Source organism: Chelonoidis abingdonii, chromosome 13, assembly GCF_003597395.2.
Source record: "Chelonoidis abingdonii isolate Lonesome George chromosome 13, CheloAbing_2.0, whole genome shotgun sequence".
NCBI classification, from domain to species: Eukaryota; Metazoa; Chordata; order Testudines; family Testudinidae; genus Chelonoidis; species Chelonoidis abingdonii.
Window position 1 is genome coordinate 32000383 of NC_133781.1, and position 19280 is coordinate 32019662.

Genomic DNA, 19280 nt, shown 5'->3' on the forward strand with positions numbered 1-19280 from the left:
CTGAGCTCACAATTTGGGAAGTGGGAGAATTGAAGCAAACTGCCAATCAGCACAGGGCAGAGAAAGCCCTGTTGAAACTCCTCTGGGTGTCCCATGATCCCTGCTTTGGCTGTTTCTGCAGCTGCTCCAACCAACTGGAGTCTCTTGGTGGTTCTTCCCAAGGACGTAATAGCTGCAATCTGTATAGTGACTCTGTGTTCTGTGCAGTGGCTCAGGACAAGGTCTCATATCTTTTCTGAACTTCATAGATTATTAAGCAGTCCATCCTTGAGCTCAAGCTGCAAGCAGAGGAGAGCTTTGTGCTGAAGGTGGTGCAGCTTGAGGAGCTGCTCCAAGTGAGACACTCGGTGTTTGTCATTGGCAACGCAGGCAGTGGCAAGTCCCAGGTACGGGGCAGCGGGGAGAGAGGGGGCAGACTAAATGGACAGAGATTTCTTGCAGCAGGTTTTTCCAAACTCTAGGAGCGAGTGCGCCCTTCTCCGATTAAAATACACTTCCTAGTATCCTCACTTCTCCCACCTCAGATGTCTAACGCTGACCAGGAGCAGGCAAAACCTTGGAACTATGAGCAAGCCTAATTATGACATTTCCAAAAGCAAAGTGTAATGGTAAAGGAAGGCCACTTCTGCACAGCCTCCTCCTTCCCTGGGGGCACCAGGTCTGTGCTGCTGGTAGAAGTAGTGGGAGCCACGAGCCACAACCATGTGGCCAGTGCATTACGCATAGGCAGGAAATTCATGTTCCTCCCCTGGCACCTGGGGATCCAAACCCAGTACGTCAGTCGGAGTCTTTCCACTGATTTCACTGGGTTTGGAATGAGGCCTGTAGAGAGGACAGTAGGTGCCCAGCCTGTTAGCAGGGGAGGCTAAGAGTGGAGGAGTATCAGCAAGGGGAGATTGCTGATCATTCAAGAAGGCTGCATTTCAGTTCTTCATGAAAAGAGTGGAGCTGGCACTTTCACTTCGGAGAGCCAGTTCATTTCAGAGTGAAGAGAGAGCAGTGTGCTCCAGGCTGGGAGATTGCCTGCTCTGAAGGAAACATCCATCATCTTGTTCAGCAGCTGTTCACTGGCTTTCAGCCGTTCGGAGGAGCCCAGACATTATCAGTGGTTCCAGGGCCTCCATTTGTGACATAGGATCAAAGACTATCAGATAAGGGGGAAGACTACCACTCTCTTCTGTGGCTTTCATTGCTTGGTCCTGAGAGAGCGTGTCAAAGGATGTAGATGCCTTCTTTAGAGAACCACAATCCTGTATGAGCATGTCCAGGTTTCCTTGCAGGTACTGAAATCCCTGAATAAGACTTACCAAACCTTGAAAAAAAGGCCTGTTGCTGTGGACCTTGACCCTAAAGCTGTAACCTGTGATGAGCTATTTGGAGTCATTCATCCAGCAACTAGAGAATGGAAAGATGGTAAGAAATCGACCGTCTTCCAATCAATGCACTCTAATAGTGTTTGAGTAGGTGCATTTACTGTAAATTATACTGAATGAAAATGGTGGCATTTAAAAAACCTCAGCAAGCAGTTCATTCATAACAGTACCTAAACCTTTTAAAAATGACTGTAGAAATGGGAAGATCTTTTCTTTGGCTTCTCCCTAGAATTAGAAGGGGAATTTTTTAGCAAGACTGGCAGGTTTATTGAGGAAATATTGTGGCTGCTTCTTGACCACCTCCTCCTGAACAATTTAGCTTAAATGAAGAAACCAAGTACTAGAAAGAAAAACCAAGCAAAGACACTGTTTGTGTTGGGCAGGTCTGTTTTCTACAACGATGCGAGACCTGGCGAACATCACTCACCTTGGTCCCAAATGGATCATTCTCGATGGAGATATAGATCCAATGTGGATTGAATCTCTGAATACTGTCATGGATGATAATAAGGTCAGTGCTGAGATGCTGCTGGAATTAAAAATCAGAGAACTTCACTTGAGGAGTGTTTTAAATTAACCACCTTGTGTGTGTTTCTGCTTCTGCAGAATGAAGTGGTTTTTTCTATCTGGTTGCCTTCCTTTTAGGTGCTCACCTTAGCGAGCAATGAGCGAATCCCACTAAATCCCACCATGAGACTCCTCTTTGAGATCAGCCACCTGAGGACAGCAACGCCAGCAACAGTATCCAGGGCCGGAATTCTCTATATCAACCCTGCAGATCTGGGCTGGAACCCGTGAGTTCCGGTTCACGTTCCCTGCTTTGAAGTGTGAATGCCGTGCATTTCAAAGTGCAGGATGGTTTTCCATAGCACAGCAGGAAAAGGCTTAGTACTGTTGTATTTACTTATTGCCATATGTTGAAATGTGAAATATGTCCATTATTTTGTAGTGTGGTGAGCAGCTGGATTGAGAAGCGAAATGTACAGTCTGAAAAAGCCAACTTAATGATTCTGTTTGATAAATATCTGCCTACATGTCTAGATAAACTGAGGTTTGGGTTCAAGAAGATTACCCCAGTCCCTGAAATTACTGTCATACAAACCATACTGTATCTGCTGGAATGTCTCCTGACTCCAACTAACACGCCTCCAGACTCCTCAAAAGAGCTATACGAACTGTACTTTGTTTTTGCATGTTTCTGGGCATTTGGAGGAGCAATGTTTCAAGACCAGGTTAGTGACAGCTTGTAATATAAGGCCAGTTCAACTTGGATAGTAACAAAAAATTTTCTTTTTAGATCTCTATCTCTTTGCTTAAACAGGCTGAAGTGTTGACCCCAGAGTTAATGCCACTCAATCTCCTGTCTTTTTTTAGTTTATTTGGTTCTGAAATATCTCATGCTTAGGCTAAGCCTACCGTAGAATTTGTCTGGAAAATGTTGAGGAAATCAAATAAGATTTCTGGGGTTTGTGACTGATTAAAAAAAAAGCGGTTTGTCTTTTAAATGATTTTTGATTTCTGAGTCACAGAAAACAAAAAGAGCAAAAGGGAATTTAGTTCATAGTTGCAGTGAAATGGGGGTTCTTTCCTCTTCTGCTGAAGCATCTGGTTCTAGCCTCTACTAAAGACTGACAGGACACTGGCCTAGATGGACTATGGCTCTGATCCAGTCTGGCAGTTCCTATGTTCTGAACACAAGAGCAGCATTGGCTGCCTGATCAGTGTATGAGGAGGTGTTTCAATGCCACCTAAGCATGCAGAATCCATCTTGGCTCCAAATAGCCTGTGCTGCAGAGCCTTGGGCCAGAGTGACTAACTGAACATGTCCCACAAAGGCAACAGAAACTGTATAATGAGCTTGTTTTTCTCCTCCTCAGCTGGTGGACTATCGTGTAGAGTTCAGTAAATGGTGGGTGAATGAATTTAAAACCATCAAGTTTCCATCTCAAGGGACTATTTTTGACTATTATATAGATCCAGAAAGTAAGAAATTTATGCTTTGGAATGATAAAGTGCCAACATTTGAGCTGGACCCAGATGTTCCCTTACAGGTAATTCCCCCAAATGATCTTCCTTGATTCTTTCTTTTTACTTTACTTGCTAATGTATTGCCCCCCTCCACACTGGAGTAAAGGGCGTCTTGACAAATTGTGCAAGATCTTGCAGACACAAGAACAGCATGGCATACACATGGATTATTTTATTTCCATTACTAAACCTCTGGCTCTGCAAGGTAAGTCAGTGATGTAGGTAATTTGGTCTGATATTTAGGATGCGAGATGGTAATGTACAGTGCCTTGAAAATGTTGTTTCCCTATGGACAGTGTTGGCTAGGTGAATTGTGGGAGCGGGTTGGTTTCCCTAAAGAATCTGGTCCAGTCCACTGCCACAGAAAGGCCATACTCTGATTACACTGGACAAGTCCTGTGGCTATTGTTTATTTCATACACATCTCAGGTGTCCCTCACTGTGATGTGTTTTGTGCTCTCAATCCTGTCTTTAAATACCTGTTTCTAGATATGGGGCAGAAAAACTGGGAGGGAACATATGGGAATTATGGATGCCCAAACAGGAGGGAGACTTGAGCATCTCCTGAGTGCATATTGGCTGCAGACTATTAACCCTCAGGACATGAAAAAAAGTCAGAGGGCAAATAGGGGCAAAGCATGCTGCACTCGGCTTAAAGAAAGAGTTAATTAACAATGCAAATAGCGGGAGTGGAGCTTCCTGATTCTGACTCCAGGCACCAGCTAAGTAACCTTACCCTGTACACACAAACCAGTCTTTGCTATGTCTGAGTTGCACGCTGCAGCTCGCACCTAGGGTCAGCGAAAAGTCTACAGTGCACAGCCCAAATATATCACAAGCACAGCAACCCTGCTCAGCACTGTGTGAGCCCTGGAACAAGAAGCTGAGTATAATGCTTGTCCGGTTGCCATGCAATGGGAGCATAACGAGGTCCAAAAGTTTTAATAGAAATATTGAGGCCGTATTTGCATGGGTAAGAAAATCACTGGCACAAGCATTGCAACTATTAAGTGCTGACTTCTGGGTTTCCTAGAGAGTCAGTATTTGTGGGTAAGGTAATATTATATGAGCATGTGTTGCACAGTATTCATGGTGACCTGCAGTCAGCAGTTTTGTCTTGGAAATCTGCTCCTGCTGGGAAGGAAGCAGCTCTGGGAAAGTGCTCCTCTGCAATGGTTTGCTGTGAGACTGGAGCAAAGTTGGCCTATTTCTGGGAGCATTTGCTGCTGGTTCTGGGTTTACATAGGGTCTGATCTGACAGCCCATACTCACGTGAGCTGTTCTACGTCTCCTGGGCTACTTACTGCAAGATGAAGCCTTCAATGCTCCAATACCAATGGCTGTCTTAGAGTTTAAGGAAATAGTCGCTGTAATTAACAGGCTGGTTTATCACCTGGATATGATGTGCACTGTTAGAAGATGCTCCTGGTTCTTGTGTACATTTTCACAAGCTGTCCTCTGACATTGTACACGTTGAAAACCCAAGTAAAGGGGGAAGGCCCGTCAGTGCGTTGACTGATTGCAAAGCTGTGAAGACAAGGGTTGGGTTTTTCGGAAACCTTATCTGAAGCCTGTCCAGTTCTGTAACGGCAAGCCCCGATTGTAACTGCAGAACCTTTAGAATAATCCAGCTCCGGAGATGTTCACGCACAAGCATTTCCACGTCTCACTTTAAGATACAATCTATCATCAAACCCAGTTTGGCTAAACTTGAGTAAAATAATTTATTTCATTGATGACTTTTCAACAGGCTTCTGTAGTCCATACGACAGAAACCATCCGAATTCGCTATTTTATGGATTTGCTAGTGGCAAAGAAGTGGCCTGTGATGTTAGTGGGGAATGCAGGCACAGGGAAGTCGGTCATGATGGTGGACAAATTGCAGTCTCTGAACACTGAGGACTACCTCTTGCAGGCTGTTCCCTTTAACTTCTACACGACCTCGGCCATGCTGCAGGGTAAGGTGCTGAGTCAGAAACAGCCTGAAAACAGGCTCATCGTACTGGGAAGCGATGACTGCACAAGTGATTGGATTGGTGTTGCTGTCGTTCTGCAGCTATTCTCGAGAAGCCCTTGGAGAAGAAATCCGGGAGAAACTTTGGTCCTCCAGGCACAAAGAAGCTTATTTACTTCATAGATGATATGAATATGCCTGAAGTGGACAAATATGGCACAGTAGCTCCTCATACACTGATCAGGCAGCACATAGACCATGGGCACTGGTAATTGTGTAGCTAAACTCTTCGGCTGTTTCATCCATGTGTTGAATTACTCTTGCTCAGATTATGCTACTGTGGTGATGAGGTCTGTGTGTCTGTCTAAGGGGTGTATCTGGCCCATCACCAGTGTATCTGTGTGCCTGATAATCTTTGGTGTATTTATCCCCACAAGGTATGGCAGGGCAGTGCTATTAGCCTCATTGTACAGATGGGAACAGAGGCACAGAGAGACTGAGAGAGTTGGCTAAGGTCACACAGGCGGTCTGTGGCAGAGCAAGGAATTGGAACTGGGGCTTCTGAGTCTTAGGTCAGCACAATTGAAGTACACAAAGAGAATGATCCATAACATAGCAGTTCTGGATCATGAGGTCTCTAGAGACCAGGACAGTCCAGAATTGCCAATAGTGAGCCCAGTGTGAGCCCTGCTAGAAGTGGTGCCCAGTGGCATTGGAGCAGCGGGTCCATCTCACTGGCCTTTCCTGCTTTTACTCTTAGGCCAGATCTACTCTATAAATGTATATCGGTATAACTCCATTGCTCAGTGATGTGAAAAATCCAACCCTGAAGGCATGCCATTGTATTGACCTAAGCCCTGGTGTAGATAGCACTACGTTGATGGGAGAGCTTCTCCCACTGACACAGCTCCCGCCTCTTGCAGACAGGATTAACTATGCTGCCGGAAGACACTCTTCCATTGGCCTATTAGTGACTTCACTGAAGTGCTGTAGCAGTGCAGCTCTGCTGCTGCAGTGTTTTAAGCTTAGACCTGCCCTGAGTTGTAACTATTTTCTGGACAGCAAAAAATTTCTTTTCCTGTGCAGTAGATATTATGCTCTGCCAAGAGAGGAAACTGTGCGCAGATGATCATCTCCCCTGGATCTTCTCTGTAAAGGTGTCTGGGAGGGATCAGTGTGTATGAAAGTTGTTTGGGGCAAGGTTCATACTACAGGAGGGACAGCTCCTTTAGTCTTCAGAGAATAAAGACATGTACACATCATTCTCCTTCACCTGCTGTCTAGGTATGACAGAAACAAGCTGACATTAAAGGACATTCACAACTGTCAGTATGTAGCCTGCATGAATCCAACCTCTGGATCCTTTACGATTGACGCCAGACTTCAGGTATGCAATGGAGAAATGATTGGGTTGGGCTTTTGTTAGCTTCAGTCTCAGTGGTAGCCACTCACTTCACCAGCAGTTTGACTCCCAGTAGATTTTACCTCCTCTCCCCTTGTATGGGGCCTTTGACACTAGTAGAAGGCTGGAGTGTCTAGTTTGTGGTGTCTGTGTCTGACACCCACCATCTCACTTGCTGTGGTGGGTGCATTTCCAGGCAATGTGTGTCCTGGCAAGTGGAAACATGGGGGTGCTGATGGAAGTCACACCCTCTCCTGACAAGTTTGGTTATAATTGCTTTGTTTTAGCGACACTTCTGTGTGTTTGCTGTGAGTTTTCCTGGCCAAGAAGCACTTGTGAGCATTTACAGCACCATCCTTGCACAGCACATGGCAATCCGTAACATCCCAGTCCCCACTCAGAAGATCCTGTCACCGCTAATTGCGGGAGTGCTAGGTAAGCAGCAGTAGCACATGAATGTTTAGAAAGGCAGCGTTATATAGGGCAGATGTCTATCTTCGTTTTTTCACCAGTATCTATCATACCTGTTGTACCAGTGTTTGTAAACTGCACACTGTGTCGGAAAGAGAGGGCAAATAACCACCTACTGAAAAGTCCTGTGCAGCACTTTGAAACTGTACAGCATATTGATTATGCCTCCATGTGGGTGGAAGGGTGAGCGACTCAAAGCACTAGGCATCGCCCCACCTCTGTTCCCACGAAAATGGAAATTTTACCAGTGACTCAAAGGAAGCAGAGTTAGGTCAGTGCTGAGCACATCTGAAAATCCCACATGAAATGTTTAGAGAGAGAATGCGTGTTCGGACTGCAGCACCACTGTACTGCTGCTCCTTGACACCAGTGCCTTGGGGGCGGGAGAGGGGCAGCAGAGAGCTGCACTAGGCATTGGAGAGGGGACCATGCACCGCTTGCTCAGAATCAGTGCAGGAGGGAGTGCTGCTTTGCTCCCATGAATGGGATGGGGGGGGCAGTCTGCAGGGGGACTAGGAATCTACAACTCCATGTATCCCATGGCCACTAACTACACATGACAAGTGCCGGTCCTGTTGCTTAACGTGCCCCTAGGAAGAGCTCAGATGCTATGGCACTAGAAAAGGTTCAGAAAAGGGCAACTCAAATGATTAGGGGCTTGGAACGGGTCCCATATGAGGAGAGATTAAAGAGGCTAGGACTCTTCAGCTTGGAAGAGAGGAGACTAAGGGGGATATGACAGAAGTCTATAAAATCATGAGTGATGTGGAGAAAGTGGATAAGGAAAAATTATTTACTTGTTCCCATAATATAAGAACTAGGGGCCACCAAATGAAATTAATGGGTGGCAGGTTTAAAACAAATAAGAGGAAGTTCTTCACACAGCGCACAGTCAACTTGTGGAACTCCTTACCTGAGGAGGTTGTGAAGGCTAGGACTATCACAGTGTTTAAAAGAGAACTGGATAAATTAATGGTGACTAAGTCCATAAATGGCTATTACCCAGAATGGGTAAGGAACAGTGTCCCTAGACTCTGTTTGTCAGAGGATGGAGATGGATGGCAGGAGAGAGATCACTTGATCATTGCCTGTTAGGTTCACTCCCTCTGGGGCACCTGGCACTGGCCACTGTCGGTAGACAGGATACTGGGCTAGATTGACCTTTGGTCTTACCTGGTACGGCCATTCTTATGTTTCTTATGGTGAGGAGGCTGGGATAAGAACCTGGATAGAGCAGAATGGAACAGAATTCCTCCCTGTGCACAGTGGTTATGGGACCAGCGCAGGCTGCTGCTTCATGGTCTGGGGAGCTGAAACCTTGCCCCAGAAACCCAGCCCTGTGTCCCCAGCTCATTACAAAGTGCAGGTTTTAACCTGGGGCTCTATTGTCCTGTTTCTCTTGCTGAGTGCTGGATGTTTAATGTTACATACACAGATCACTATCTATGCCACTGGCAGCACCTGCAGCTTCATGTGCATCAGTAGGATCTTGGGTTTCTCAGCACCTTGGAAATGAGGCCTTTTATTAGGTGCTTAAATATGGATTTAGTGCTTATCTGTAGAGACCCACGTTTGGGAAATCTTGGCCATCTTGTTGATGCTCCTGCTGTACGCGATACACTATTTTTACTAGCATCAGGATGAGTAGCCGTAAAACACAGTTGGTAAAGTAAATGGTCTGTGAAACTACAGACTCCACTCCCATTTTAAATAAACTTACTATCCAGTGTACAAAACCTGTGAGTGAATCATTAGTATTTCTTTGTATTACACACATTTGTAAAGCTCCCCTGACAATACCATGAATGATACAATACTCTTATGAAAAGGATCTGGTTTAATTATAATTCTGTCTAAGTTCTTTAACACGTATACTGGTTTCAAGAAACCTCTTGTTTCATAGTTGTTCCATGTTTGTGGTGGTTAGGCTCTGTGTTTTTGCAGTGGCTTTAATTCAGGTCAAGTTTCAGCTTCCTCTCCACCTTCCTATTTTGTGTCTCACAACCTGATGAATAAATTTTTTGGGGGGTGAAATGGTCCAGGTGTGGTCTCAATGAAAAGATGATTCTGTTTTAAAGTTTCAGCAAAATTGATTCTGTTGCTTAGAGTTTAGAGTGAGCGTGGGCAGGGCCAGCGCAACCCATTATGTGACCTAGGCGATTGCCAAGGGCGCTAACATTTGGGGGGTGGCAAACATGGCAGCCGGATCTTCCGCCGCCTGTGTCGGGGGTGGCATTTCGGGGGCAGGACCTTCCACTGCCTAAGGCGGCAAAAAGGCTGGCAGCACTCCTGAGCATGGGAAAAAAATCCACTTTTCTCATCTTTGCATTGAAATTGCATGGTAATTTCACTGAAGAATGATGAAGCTAAAATTTCAATTTTGGTTTATTTGATAAACTTCAGAGAGGAAGAAAACTCAAGCCATGTTTGAAGAAAAATAATTCCATATTTTAAAATTTGTACTCTTTGGGTATCCGGCTGCTCTCATATACAGGGTGTTTTCCCATAAACAGCCTTACATCAGAAAATTACATCATCATTTCTGCCTACGGCCATCAAATTTCACTATGTCTTCAACCTCCGAGACCTCTCTAACATATTTCAGGTACAGTGTATTTTATTTCAGTTATTTCATTTTAATTTATGTCTGTCTTATCTCTCTCTACCACTTTCACATGTATCATAGATTCTAGGACTGGAAGGGACCTTGAGAGGTCATCGAGTCCAATCCCCTGCCCTCATGGCAGGACCAAATACTGTCTAGAACATCCCTGATAGACATTTATCTAACCTACTATTAAATATCTCCAGAGATGGAGATTCCACAACCTCCCTAGGCAGTTTATTCCAGTGTTTAACCACCCTGACAGTTAGGAACTTTTTCCTAATGTCCAAACTAAACCTCCCTTGCTGTAGTTTAAGTCAATTGCTTCTTGTTCTATCCTTAGAGCCTAAGATGAACACGTTTTCTCCCATCTCCTTATGACACCCTTTTAGATACCGGAAAGCTGCTATCATGTCCCCTCTCAGTCTTCTCTGTTCCAAACTAAACAAACCCAATTCTTTCAGCCTTCCTTCATACTGTTCTCAAGACCTTTAATCATTCTTGTTGCTCTTCTCTGGACCCTCTCCAATTTCTCCACGTCTTTCTTGAAACGCAGTGCCCAGAACTGGACACAATATCCAGTTGAGGCCGAACCAGCGCAGAGTAGAGCAGAAGAATGACTTCTCGTGTCTTGCTCACAACATACCTGTTAATGCATCCCAGAATCATGTTTGATTTTTTCGCAACAGCATCACACTGTTGACTCATATTTAACTGTGTTCCACTATAACCCCTAGATCCCTTTCTGCCGTACGCCTTCCTAGACAGTCTCTTCCTATTTTGTATGTGTGAAACTGATTTTTTTCTTCCTACGTGGAGCACTTTGCATTTGTCATGCCCCTGCCATCTTTTGCTGTTAGCTTTCTCCAGAGCTGGCTCTTCCATTCTGGGCAGCAATCAAGAAACTAGGACTGACAGATTTGTATGTTTGGCAGGGACTGTTGTTCTCCACTGCTGAATGCCTTAAAACTCCGATTGACCTCGTCCGGCTCTGGCTACATGAAGCTGAGAGAGTGTATGGAGATAAGCTCATTGACGAGAAAGATAAAGAAAGCTTTGGAAGAGTTCTAGGAGCTACCTGTAAAAAATACTTTGATGTAAGCCATGTTTTGAAATACTAAGAGCTTTTATGTTTGAGGTGCTGAATCTGTGATGGTGACAGAACTGGGTTCAGCGGTGATGTTTAAATCATTTAAATTGCACCTTCCAGCTGCTTGGAGTGTAAATTAGAACCAGTTTAGACCCACTATCAATATGTAATTTATCCTCATACGTATTGCCTCCGGAGTTGACCCATAATCTGACTTTCAGGATGGGAATTAGAGTGCGTCTCAGAAATGTCATAAGGTGCTAGCTATAGAGTTCATGGCAAGCATGGCTACCAGTTAGTAACCGCTCGCTGTGAATGGTTCTCATGGCAGTTAGAACTGTACTCTCCCAGAGGTTATTTCACTGTGTATATTCCAAACCTAGCTCTCGTCACATGAATTATGAAAATCGACCTTTGCAAATGGGCTTCCAGTTCTTGCTGGCCTGTGCCTGGATTGTATGTCCTTTTCATTTCCAGAATGGCAGGTTTGGTAGGTGCTGCTGAAGACTACCTGGCCATTGTTTTTCTTGACCACGGTTGATGTCCAGTTCAGGACTGGAGGGTGTGGGAGACAAAGACGAGATGATAGCACATGGCCTCAGCCCAGATGGCGGATTGCGGCCCAGCAAGGAGCTGGAGGTGACAGCCTGGATAGCCATCAAGATGGAGGAATCCTCAGCAGTGATGGAGAAGGGAGGGAGGGAAGAGCTTGGGGTATCACCGTGTTCCTGTTTGAACTTCTGGCTGGACATCCAGGACAAGAAGTGGAACTGAGAGGTCCGGAGGAAAGGGAGAGTTGAGGGTTAGTGGCAGAAGTAATAATGGGCTGTGAGAGCATATGTGGTCATTCAGCATTGGGGTGGAGGGCCTGATCCTGCAACTGAGTGTGTGCAAGGACACCGCTGTGCCCACACAGAGCCTCATTGACTTCAATGGGGCTCTGTGCATAGGTGCACCCCAGTGTCTGTGTCGTCAGCTGCAAGGTCGAGGCCCTACCCTAGAAATAAGGTATTTTTTGGATGGACTGAAACTTTATGCTGTGGAGTAAAACTATCCCCTGGCTGGAGGGATCAGGTCTTACATTTTCCCACACCCAGCCCTTGTGCTTGTGAAAGGACTGCAGCACTTGGGTAGGAGATGCAAACAGGCTGGGGGCACCCTAGTGGAAAGAGGGCGGCCAGTCGCTGTGGAATGTATCTGTTATCTGTTTCTCTCTAGGAACTTGGTGAGAATCTGCTGTTTGCAAAGCCCAACATTTACTGTCACTTTGCCCAGGGCATTGGAGAGCCCAAGTACCTCCCTGTGTCAGACTCCGGGTACCTGAACAAGCTGCTAGTGGAAGCCCTGGAGACGTACAATGAGGTCAATGCTGTGATGAATTTGGTGAGTAACAGTGTGAACTGGCAGCAAGAGTGAAATGCTAGGGCAAGAGATTTCTCCTAGCCTTTTGGAGTGAAATGGGACTTTTTTACACCTGTGCTTTCTGTGCTTCATATGCTTTTCATTTTGAGGTAGTGGAGTTCATTGCAAGCTCTTATGCTGGTTCAGACTAGCAAAGGCCTCTCCTGTCTGCTCTGTTCAGGTGCTGTTTGAAGATGCCGTGTCTCACATTTGCAGAATTAATCGGATATTAGAGTCTCCCCGAGGGAATGCCTTATTGGTGGGAGTAGGAGGGAGCGGAAAGCAAAGTCTTTCCCGACTAGCAGCCTATATTAGTGCTCTGGATGTATTTCAGATCACACTGAAGAAAGGATATGGAATTCCTGACCTCAAGGTTAGCACTGGCTTTTCTTCACCCTTTGCTGGGGCAATCCAATCTGCTCACGAAAAGAAGACATGATAAATGGTGCTAAAAGCCTGCTAGGCAAGCGCCTCCCATTGATCTTATGGCCAAAAATAGGCTTGTAAAGGCTTCATGTTCTATTCTCTGATTTATGCTGGCATCCACTCTGGGCAAGGCACTCTCCAACCCTCCGGAAGGAGTCCCTGCTTTGCGGCGCTTACACTTGAGAGACCCACACACAGAAGTGACTGGGGAAGGGGAACAGCAATAGGCAATTTCTATACACATCCACTCAGGTCCCTGTAAGCAGCACAGCAGAGGTGGCTCTTTAAGAGGGATTTAAACACACACGGGCAAGGGCCGTGCAATGAGCTCGCAGGGCTTGGACTGTGCACGGGGTGGGGGATCACATGGAAAAAGGGACAGAGGGGCTGCAGGAGAAGCTGATCACTGGGCAGATGAGACAGGGAATATTGTAGCGTACTGGGGCAAGAGGTGGGGTCCCAATGCTGGTCTCATTCCACTCAGCTGATTTCTGGATTTAACTCATGCAGTTTCAGATGAACGGCTTGAACTGGTTGCTTTCTGTAGATGCCAGTGAACAAGAGGCATGTGCCAGAAAGCATCCACCTCAGTCCAGCACAGTGGGCTGCTCAGGTCTCTGCAGGCAGTCAGGCAGTATTCCTACTCCAGTGTCTGCAATAGCGATTGCTGAGTTACCAGCTTTGCTGGAAGGGCAACTAGGCTTTGGGGGTCAGGAAAGGAAGAATTGGGCCCAAACAGAGAGGGGAGGTTGTACCTTTACTAATAAAGGAAAGAACCAGGTAGAAAATAGATTAACAAACAAGGGATGTATTAGCAACCACAGGGGAAATGTCACCGTACCCTTCTCCCCTCACTGGATCTGCTTCTGCTAGTGTGTAATTGCTTCGGCCTCCAGCACCAAACGCTCACATTGAACAAAAGAGTGGCAATGGCAGTGGAAGAGCCATACTGCCAGAGCAATGAGCCAGGCCAGCACTCCAGCTTGGGCTACTGGTGCACTTTTCTGGGGGCTGAAGGCGCTTGGCTTTCAGCCTGTCTCACACTGGGGCATCCCTTAGGTAGATTATCTCCAACATACACCCTTTGGTGACTCGTTCCTGTGTAGGCACACACTGCAGACTAGGGCCCCAGACCCTGTGCATATGCACAGAGCAGTTTGTAGGGTCAGACCCATTTCACGCTTCCAAGTTACTTTTGGCAATAGCGGTACAAGAAATAGGCATGTTTAACCCATGTGCAAGAGTTCTCTAAGAAGTTGTTCAGATGTGTTTGTGCACAGCAGGTGTGGCATCTAGTGACCATGGGAATCCTCACAACTCTGTGTTCTCTGGACACATGTGACAGTGTAGGAGATTAACATGCTTTACCATGAGTTCTCAAAGCAGTTATGCAGAAGAGATGTCCATCTACCTTCCTCCTGTGTAAGAAAAGCCAGAATTACTCTGCCTGCCTCCACACACTGTTTGGACAGAGCAGTTCTGGACTTATTGAGATTGACTGTCCTGATCACAAGAAGGGCGCTTGTGCCAGCTCTAGGCTTGTAGCTGCTGAGTCTCACAACTGCCCCCTGAACAAGAGACTCCTTATTCCCTCCTGCATCAGTCAGTCCTGTTATCTTTTTATGCTAGGAAGAGATGTTCCTACCCTAACCTAGACTGAGGTGCTTACTGTAGAAGAACTAATAATTATAACGTGATTAATAAGACAAGTTTCTGGGTGACAGAAGCGTAATGGTTTCTGTCTTTTGCACTAGCTGGATCTGGCCTCTCAGTATATCAAAGCAGCTGTGAAGAATACACCCACCGTATTCCTAATGACAGATTCACAGGTTGCTGAGGAGCAATTCTTGGTCTTGATCAATGATCTCTTAGCCTCTGGAGAGATCCCAGGACTCTTTCAGGATGACGAAGTGGAAAATATTATTGGTGCCATGAGGCCACAAGTGAAATCTCTTGGAATGCAAGATACAAGGGACAACTGCTGGAAATTCTTTATAGACAAAGTCAGGCGGCAGTTAAAGGTAGGAGTGAGTCTGTTTAGAATGTGCATGAGCTCCCAGCAATTCTGACTTTGTCTTAACCCCAGATCTTTTTGGGACCAGTGCCCAGGGATTGCTATCTGTCTGGTTGTATTATATTGTGATAACTTTTAGTGAAACCCATGTTCAAAGTAACCTCAGCCCAGCCCCTAGATGTATACCTCCACGCTCGTGAGTGTGCAATTTTTGCCTTCTAAATAGTTACACATCTCAGAACTGTGTGTGTGTAAACAAACTGTGCTCGCTCCCAGCGGGTAGCTGGCCATCTAGAGATGGAATTTCAAAGAATTCAGTATCCAGCAGTATCAAGCACCTAAGTGGGAGCTGATGTTTTAAGGATCTGGTCCCGCAGGTGAGTGCTGAATTCTTCTGACGATATGGCCCCAAATCCACAGACCTTGGGGGCATGGTTTTGGGCATGTAGACTGAGAGGCTGTTTGGGGATGTAGACGAGCAGACACCCCCGCGGCATCTCCTGCTGGTTCTCCTGGGACTTAGCTCAATCCAGCCCAGATCGCCCTCTGCAGGCTGGTGATCCACCTTCTAGCTACTGGCCCCCATGTCCCTCTTCTCCAGGGTGCTACCCCTCCCAGGGGAACCCCCACCCCACTATCCCCACTTTGCCTCAGTATTGGCTACTGTCCAGTCTCCATCTGGGTCTCTGTTCATGGGGGCAGACTGCAGTATCAGCCACTCATCATCAGCAAAGGGGTTTGGACCTGCTGCATTTGCCTACCCCTGGGCTGCCCCCTGCAGTCTCCAGGACCTCTTGGCCTTATGCTAGGCCACAGCCTGAGGCTTTCCAGGCTGGAGCTCCCCAGCTCCTCTGCCTTTCCCCAGCCCTGTTCCACTCTAGGTACCTTGTCTCTAGCTTCTAAGCAGCCAGGCCTTCTCCCTCTACAGGCAGAGGGAGACTGCTGAGCGCCTAGCTCCCAGCCTCTTTACAGGGCCAGCTGGGCTCTGATTGGGGCATGGCCCAGCTGCAGCTGCTTCCCTCAATCAACCCAGCTCTTTCCTTCCACAGTCCCAGCCCTCTGCAGGGCTGGCTTTAACCCCTCAGGGCAGGAGCGAGTAACCACCCCGCTACAGGGGATAACTTGTTGGTTGGGTGCTGGAGTTTACTACTCTTCACAGTGGTAAAGAGTGAAGTCGGAGTTAATGCTTCCATGCCTATTAACCTACCATTTAGATGTTCCTGCCCTGATGCTGTCATGTTCCATTCCCAGGAGCATATTTTGATTGTCACATCCAAATCTGCATCTCTCTATTGCGAGTGGCTGTTATACATGTGGGACCAGGTCACCTGCTGCGCACCGTTCTCGCTCAGTGCAGCAAAGAGGGGCTGAATCTCCCTGATTTTCTGCCTAGCCTGGGGAGCCATGAGTCAGTGGAGGATAGCTGGAGATCAGTATGCCCCATCCACACCTCCTCCCCTCCCCACCCAACATGCCTCTGTGCCAGGGGCTGCAGAAGTGGTATTAGGGCTGATCACACTGACTTTACCAGGACTCCCACACACCAGATGAGAGAGAGAGCTCAGATATTATGGTGATGGGAAGCAGTCTCAAACTGTAATGTAGATAGAACCAGACTCCATCCCCCTGGTGCCTCCAGAGCAGTGTGGCAGTGAGCTGGCCCATGTATCCTTGCACACAGGGAAGCGACTCTGCACTGGGTTATGCTTAGCCCATGTGATGTGATAAACGCAAGTAGTAAATGTGCACCAGGTTCTCTCCCACGCCAGCAGCACAGAAGGATTGTACCCTGGCCAGATGTCTCCAGCTGAGGTGTGTGCTGGCTTTAAGGAGTCCACAGCTGGTGTGGAGACAGCAGCTCTAGTAGAGAGTGTGAAGGGACCAGTCTAGAGCACCACTGCGCTGCGGTGACCCTGGCTCCATGGGGGATACAGACAGCTGGCATTGGTTAGAGCAGCCTTTCAGCTGCATTACACCAAGCCAGCACAGAGCTGGCTGCAAGGTCGGGCAAGGAGACCCCCAAGCTGTGCTGAACAGGTGCTGGGTGCAGCAGGACATCTGGCCCCTGTATTCATCTTGCTGTTTTGATGCCAGCTTGTCACATGTGCTATGGTCCCAGGTCATCCTGTGCTTCTCTCCTGTGGGTTCTACGCTGCGGGTACGTGCAAGGAAATTCCCTGGAGTGGTCAACTGCACGGCCATCGACTGGTTCCATGAATGGCCTGAAGATGCTCTGGTGTCCGTCAGCGGCAGATTCTTGGAGGAAACAGAGGGAATTGAGGTGAGCAGTTGCCTGCTTGGCCTGAAGTGCTGTGGTCCCTAGCAGCCGGTGTCATGAACCAGTCTGATGGGCAAGGATTGAGCCATCAGCCAATCTCAGTGCACTGGCTGCTTTGCCCTCCTCACGCCCAGGGGTATTTGACCCAACTGCAAACATGAGAACCCTTGGAAAGCTCCACTGCTGCTTTTCTGCATCATTTTAGCTGAATTCAAAGATGTTCAGATTCTGTAGAAACCTCGGGCTGTGAATTTGTACACAGAATTCATAGTATGAAGGAAAGGAACAGCTACAGCTTTCTTGCCAAGCACAGATGGTGGATAAACCTTCTTCTCTCTTTTTCCCTTTGTTTCCTGTCAAACACACACACAGAATACCCAGGGAAATCCAATAGTTGAAAAAGCTGGACCCTCTGCTAATGCACCAAAGGTTATCTGCAGAACATACAGAATCTGAGGAATGCAAAAGTTAAGGCCCTGAATAATAATAATTTTGATAACTTCCCTCATATTTTCATTGATTATTCTGATATTTTATGTGCAGCAATACCTTGGGCAAGTTGGTGTTATTTTGCCTACCCTGGGTGTTGGTATTTAAATAAGTAACTTTCACGTTACATGAAGGTAGGGGTTTGCATTGAATGTCTATAACGAGCCTGTATTTAGTAATGGGGTAACTGATGGCATGTATGGGTCCTATTGCAGCCAGAAGTCAAGATCTCCATCAGTCAATTTATGTCCTATGTCCACAAAACGGTAAATGAGATGTCCAAAGTCTACCTAGCCACTGAGAGGCGCTATAACTATACAACACCGAAAACCTTTCTGGAACAGATCAAACTTTACCAGAATCTGCTCTATAAAAAGAGAAGAGAGCTCATTGCAAAAATCGACAGGTTGGAGAACGGTTTAATGAAACTTCAGAGTACTGCTTCCCAGGTACGTGTGTCCAGGGACACTTTCACCCAGCCAGTCTGAGCCTGAGGTTTTGGTGGTCAGTGCTTGGGGCTGCTAGTGAGATATGAAATGTTCTAGCTCTCTTAATCTTGGCAGAGACCAGGGTCAGTTACAGCAAATGGGCAGGGAGCCCATGTCTGGGATCCATCCCCATTCCGTGTGCTACTGCAAGTCCCACTGCTTTTGTTCTCTATATTGGAAACACTGGGTGAGCAGTGACATCTTTATTGGGGTGGCCTTGAGAGCCCCATTCTGCCAGGGGCTGCACACTCATCACAATGACTGTCCCTGCCCCAGACGGTTCACAGCCTTAACGTGATGAGAGACAACAGACGCAGCAAGGCGGGGAGGATGTGGAATGGTGAATGATCTGTTTGGTATAACTGAGCAGTGGTCCTGGTGCTCCCCTTGCCTCTTTCTGTCTCCTTTACGACTTAAAACCATCTTTTCTCTAAACAGTTCAAAAACAGCCATAGATACCAGGCATTGCCTTCCTGTGCAAATTACCTAGCTGTTTTCCTGTGTCTGGGGGCAGACTGTTCCTATTCCTACTGTACTCTGTACAGGTTGATGACCTAAAAGCCAAACTTGCTGTCCAAGAGCTGGAGCTGAAGCATAAGAATGAGGACGCAGATAAACTGATCCAGGTAGTAGGTGTTGAAACTCAGAAAGTGAGCAAGGAGAAGGTGATTGCTGATGAGGAGGAGCTGAAGGTTCAGGTCATTAACACGGTATGTTCACATCTCCCAGGACAACAGTGCATTTAGCTATAGCTTCTCTCCTGCCATGGCACCACCGCAAGAGGGTCTGTGACTAGGGACATCAGCTACTGACTAACAGAGAAAGCTCCTCTGATGGGGCTGCCCAAGTGTATGTTCTGAAGGAGCTTCAGTTCATCCCTGCTGCCAGCTGCTATATTGCAACAGGGGAAATAAAGCTGGAGAGACAGAACAACTTTTCTTCCAAACTAATATTTAGTGGCCAAGACCCTGAAGCCTCGGCTTGGTCCCCAGCCCAGTGAGCTACATGCATGCAGCCCGGCAATGGCATGGCTGCAAGGGTTCCTTTACACACCCAGCTCTTGCTGCTCCCATTCTTCCCTGGGCGGCTGCCGAGAAGTGTTGGTTATTACTGTACTTTGGGAAGGCTCCTAGGGCCCAACCAGGTGAGAAAACAAGGTTACTCACCTTAGTAACTGTTGTTCTTCGAGATGTGTTGCTCATATCCATTCTAGTAGGTGTGCGCGCGCCGCGTGCACGTTCGTCGGATACTTTTTACCCTA

The 19280-nt window shown here is 47.0% G+C and overlaps 1 protein-coding gene across 1 annotated transcript in view; it reads left to right on the forward strand.

The window, feature by feature from the left end:
* Positions 1-19280, forward strand: part of DNAH17 (dynein axonemal heavy chain 17) — a 98635-nt gene that overhangs the window by 40188 nt on the left and 39167 nt on the right. Inside the window, exons 40-57 of the mRNA XM_032799176.2 lie at positions 249-386; positions 1281-1413; positions 1757-1884; positions 2019-2167; positions 2323-2605; positions 3251-3424; positions 5152-5359; positions 5458-5623; positions 6640-6742; positions 7045-7192; positions 9742-9833; positions 10769-10930; positions 12142-12306; positions 12506-12697; positions 14505-14771; positions 16884-17045; positions 17747-17980; positions 18565-18729. Coding sequence (XP_032655067.1) covers positions 249-386; positions 1281-1413; positions 1757-1884; positions 2019-2167; positions 2323-2605; positions 3251-3424; positions 5152-5359; positions 5458-5623; positions 6640-6742; positions 7045-7192; positions 9742-9833; positions 10769-10930; positions 12142-12306; positions 12506-12697; positions 14505-14771; positions 16884-17045; positions 17747-17980; positions 18565-18729 — 3069 coding nt within the window. The remainder of the gene's footprint in view (positions 1-248; positions 387-1280; positions 1414-1756; positions 1885-2018; positions 2168-2322; positions 2606-3250; positions 3425-5151; positions 5360-5457; positions 5624-6639; positions 6743-7044; positions 7193-9741; positions 9834-10768; positions 10931-12141; positions 12307-12505; positions 12698-14504; positions 14772-16883; positions 17046-17746; positions 17981-18564; positions 18730-19280) is intronic.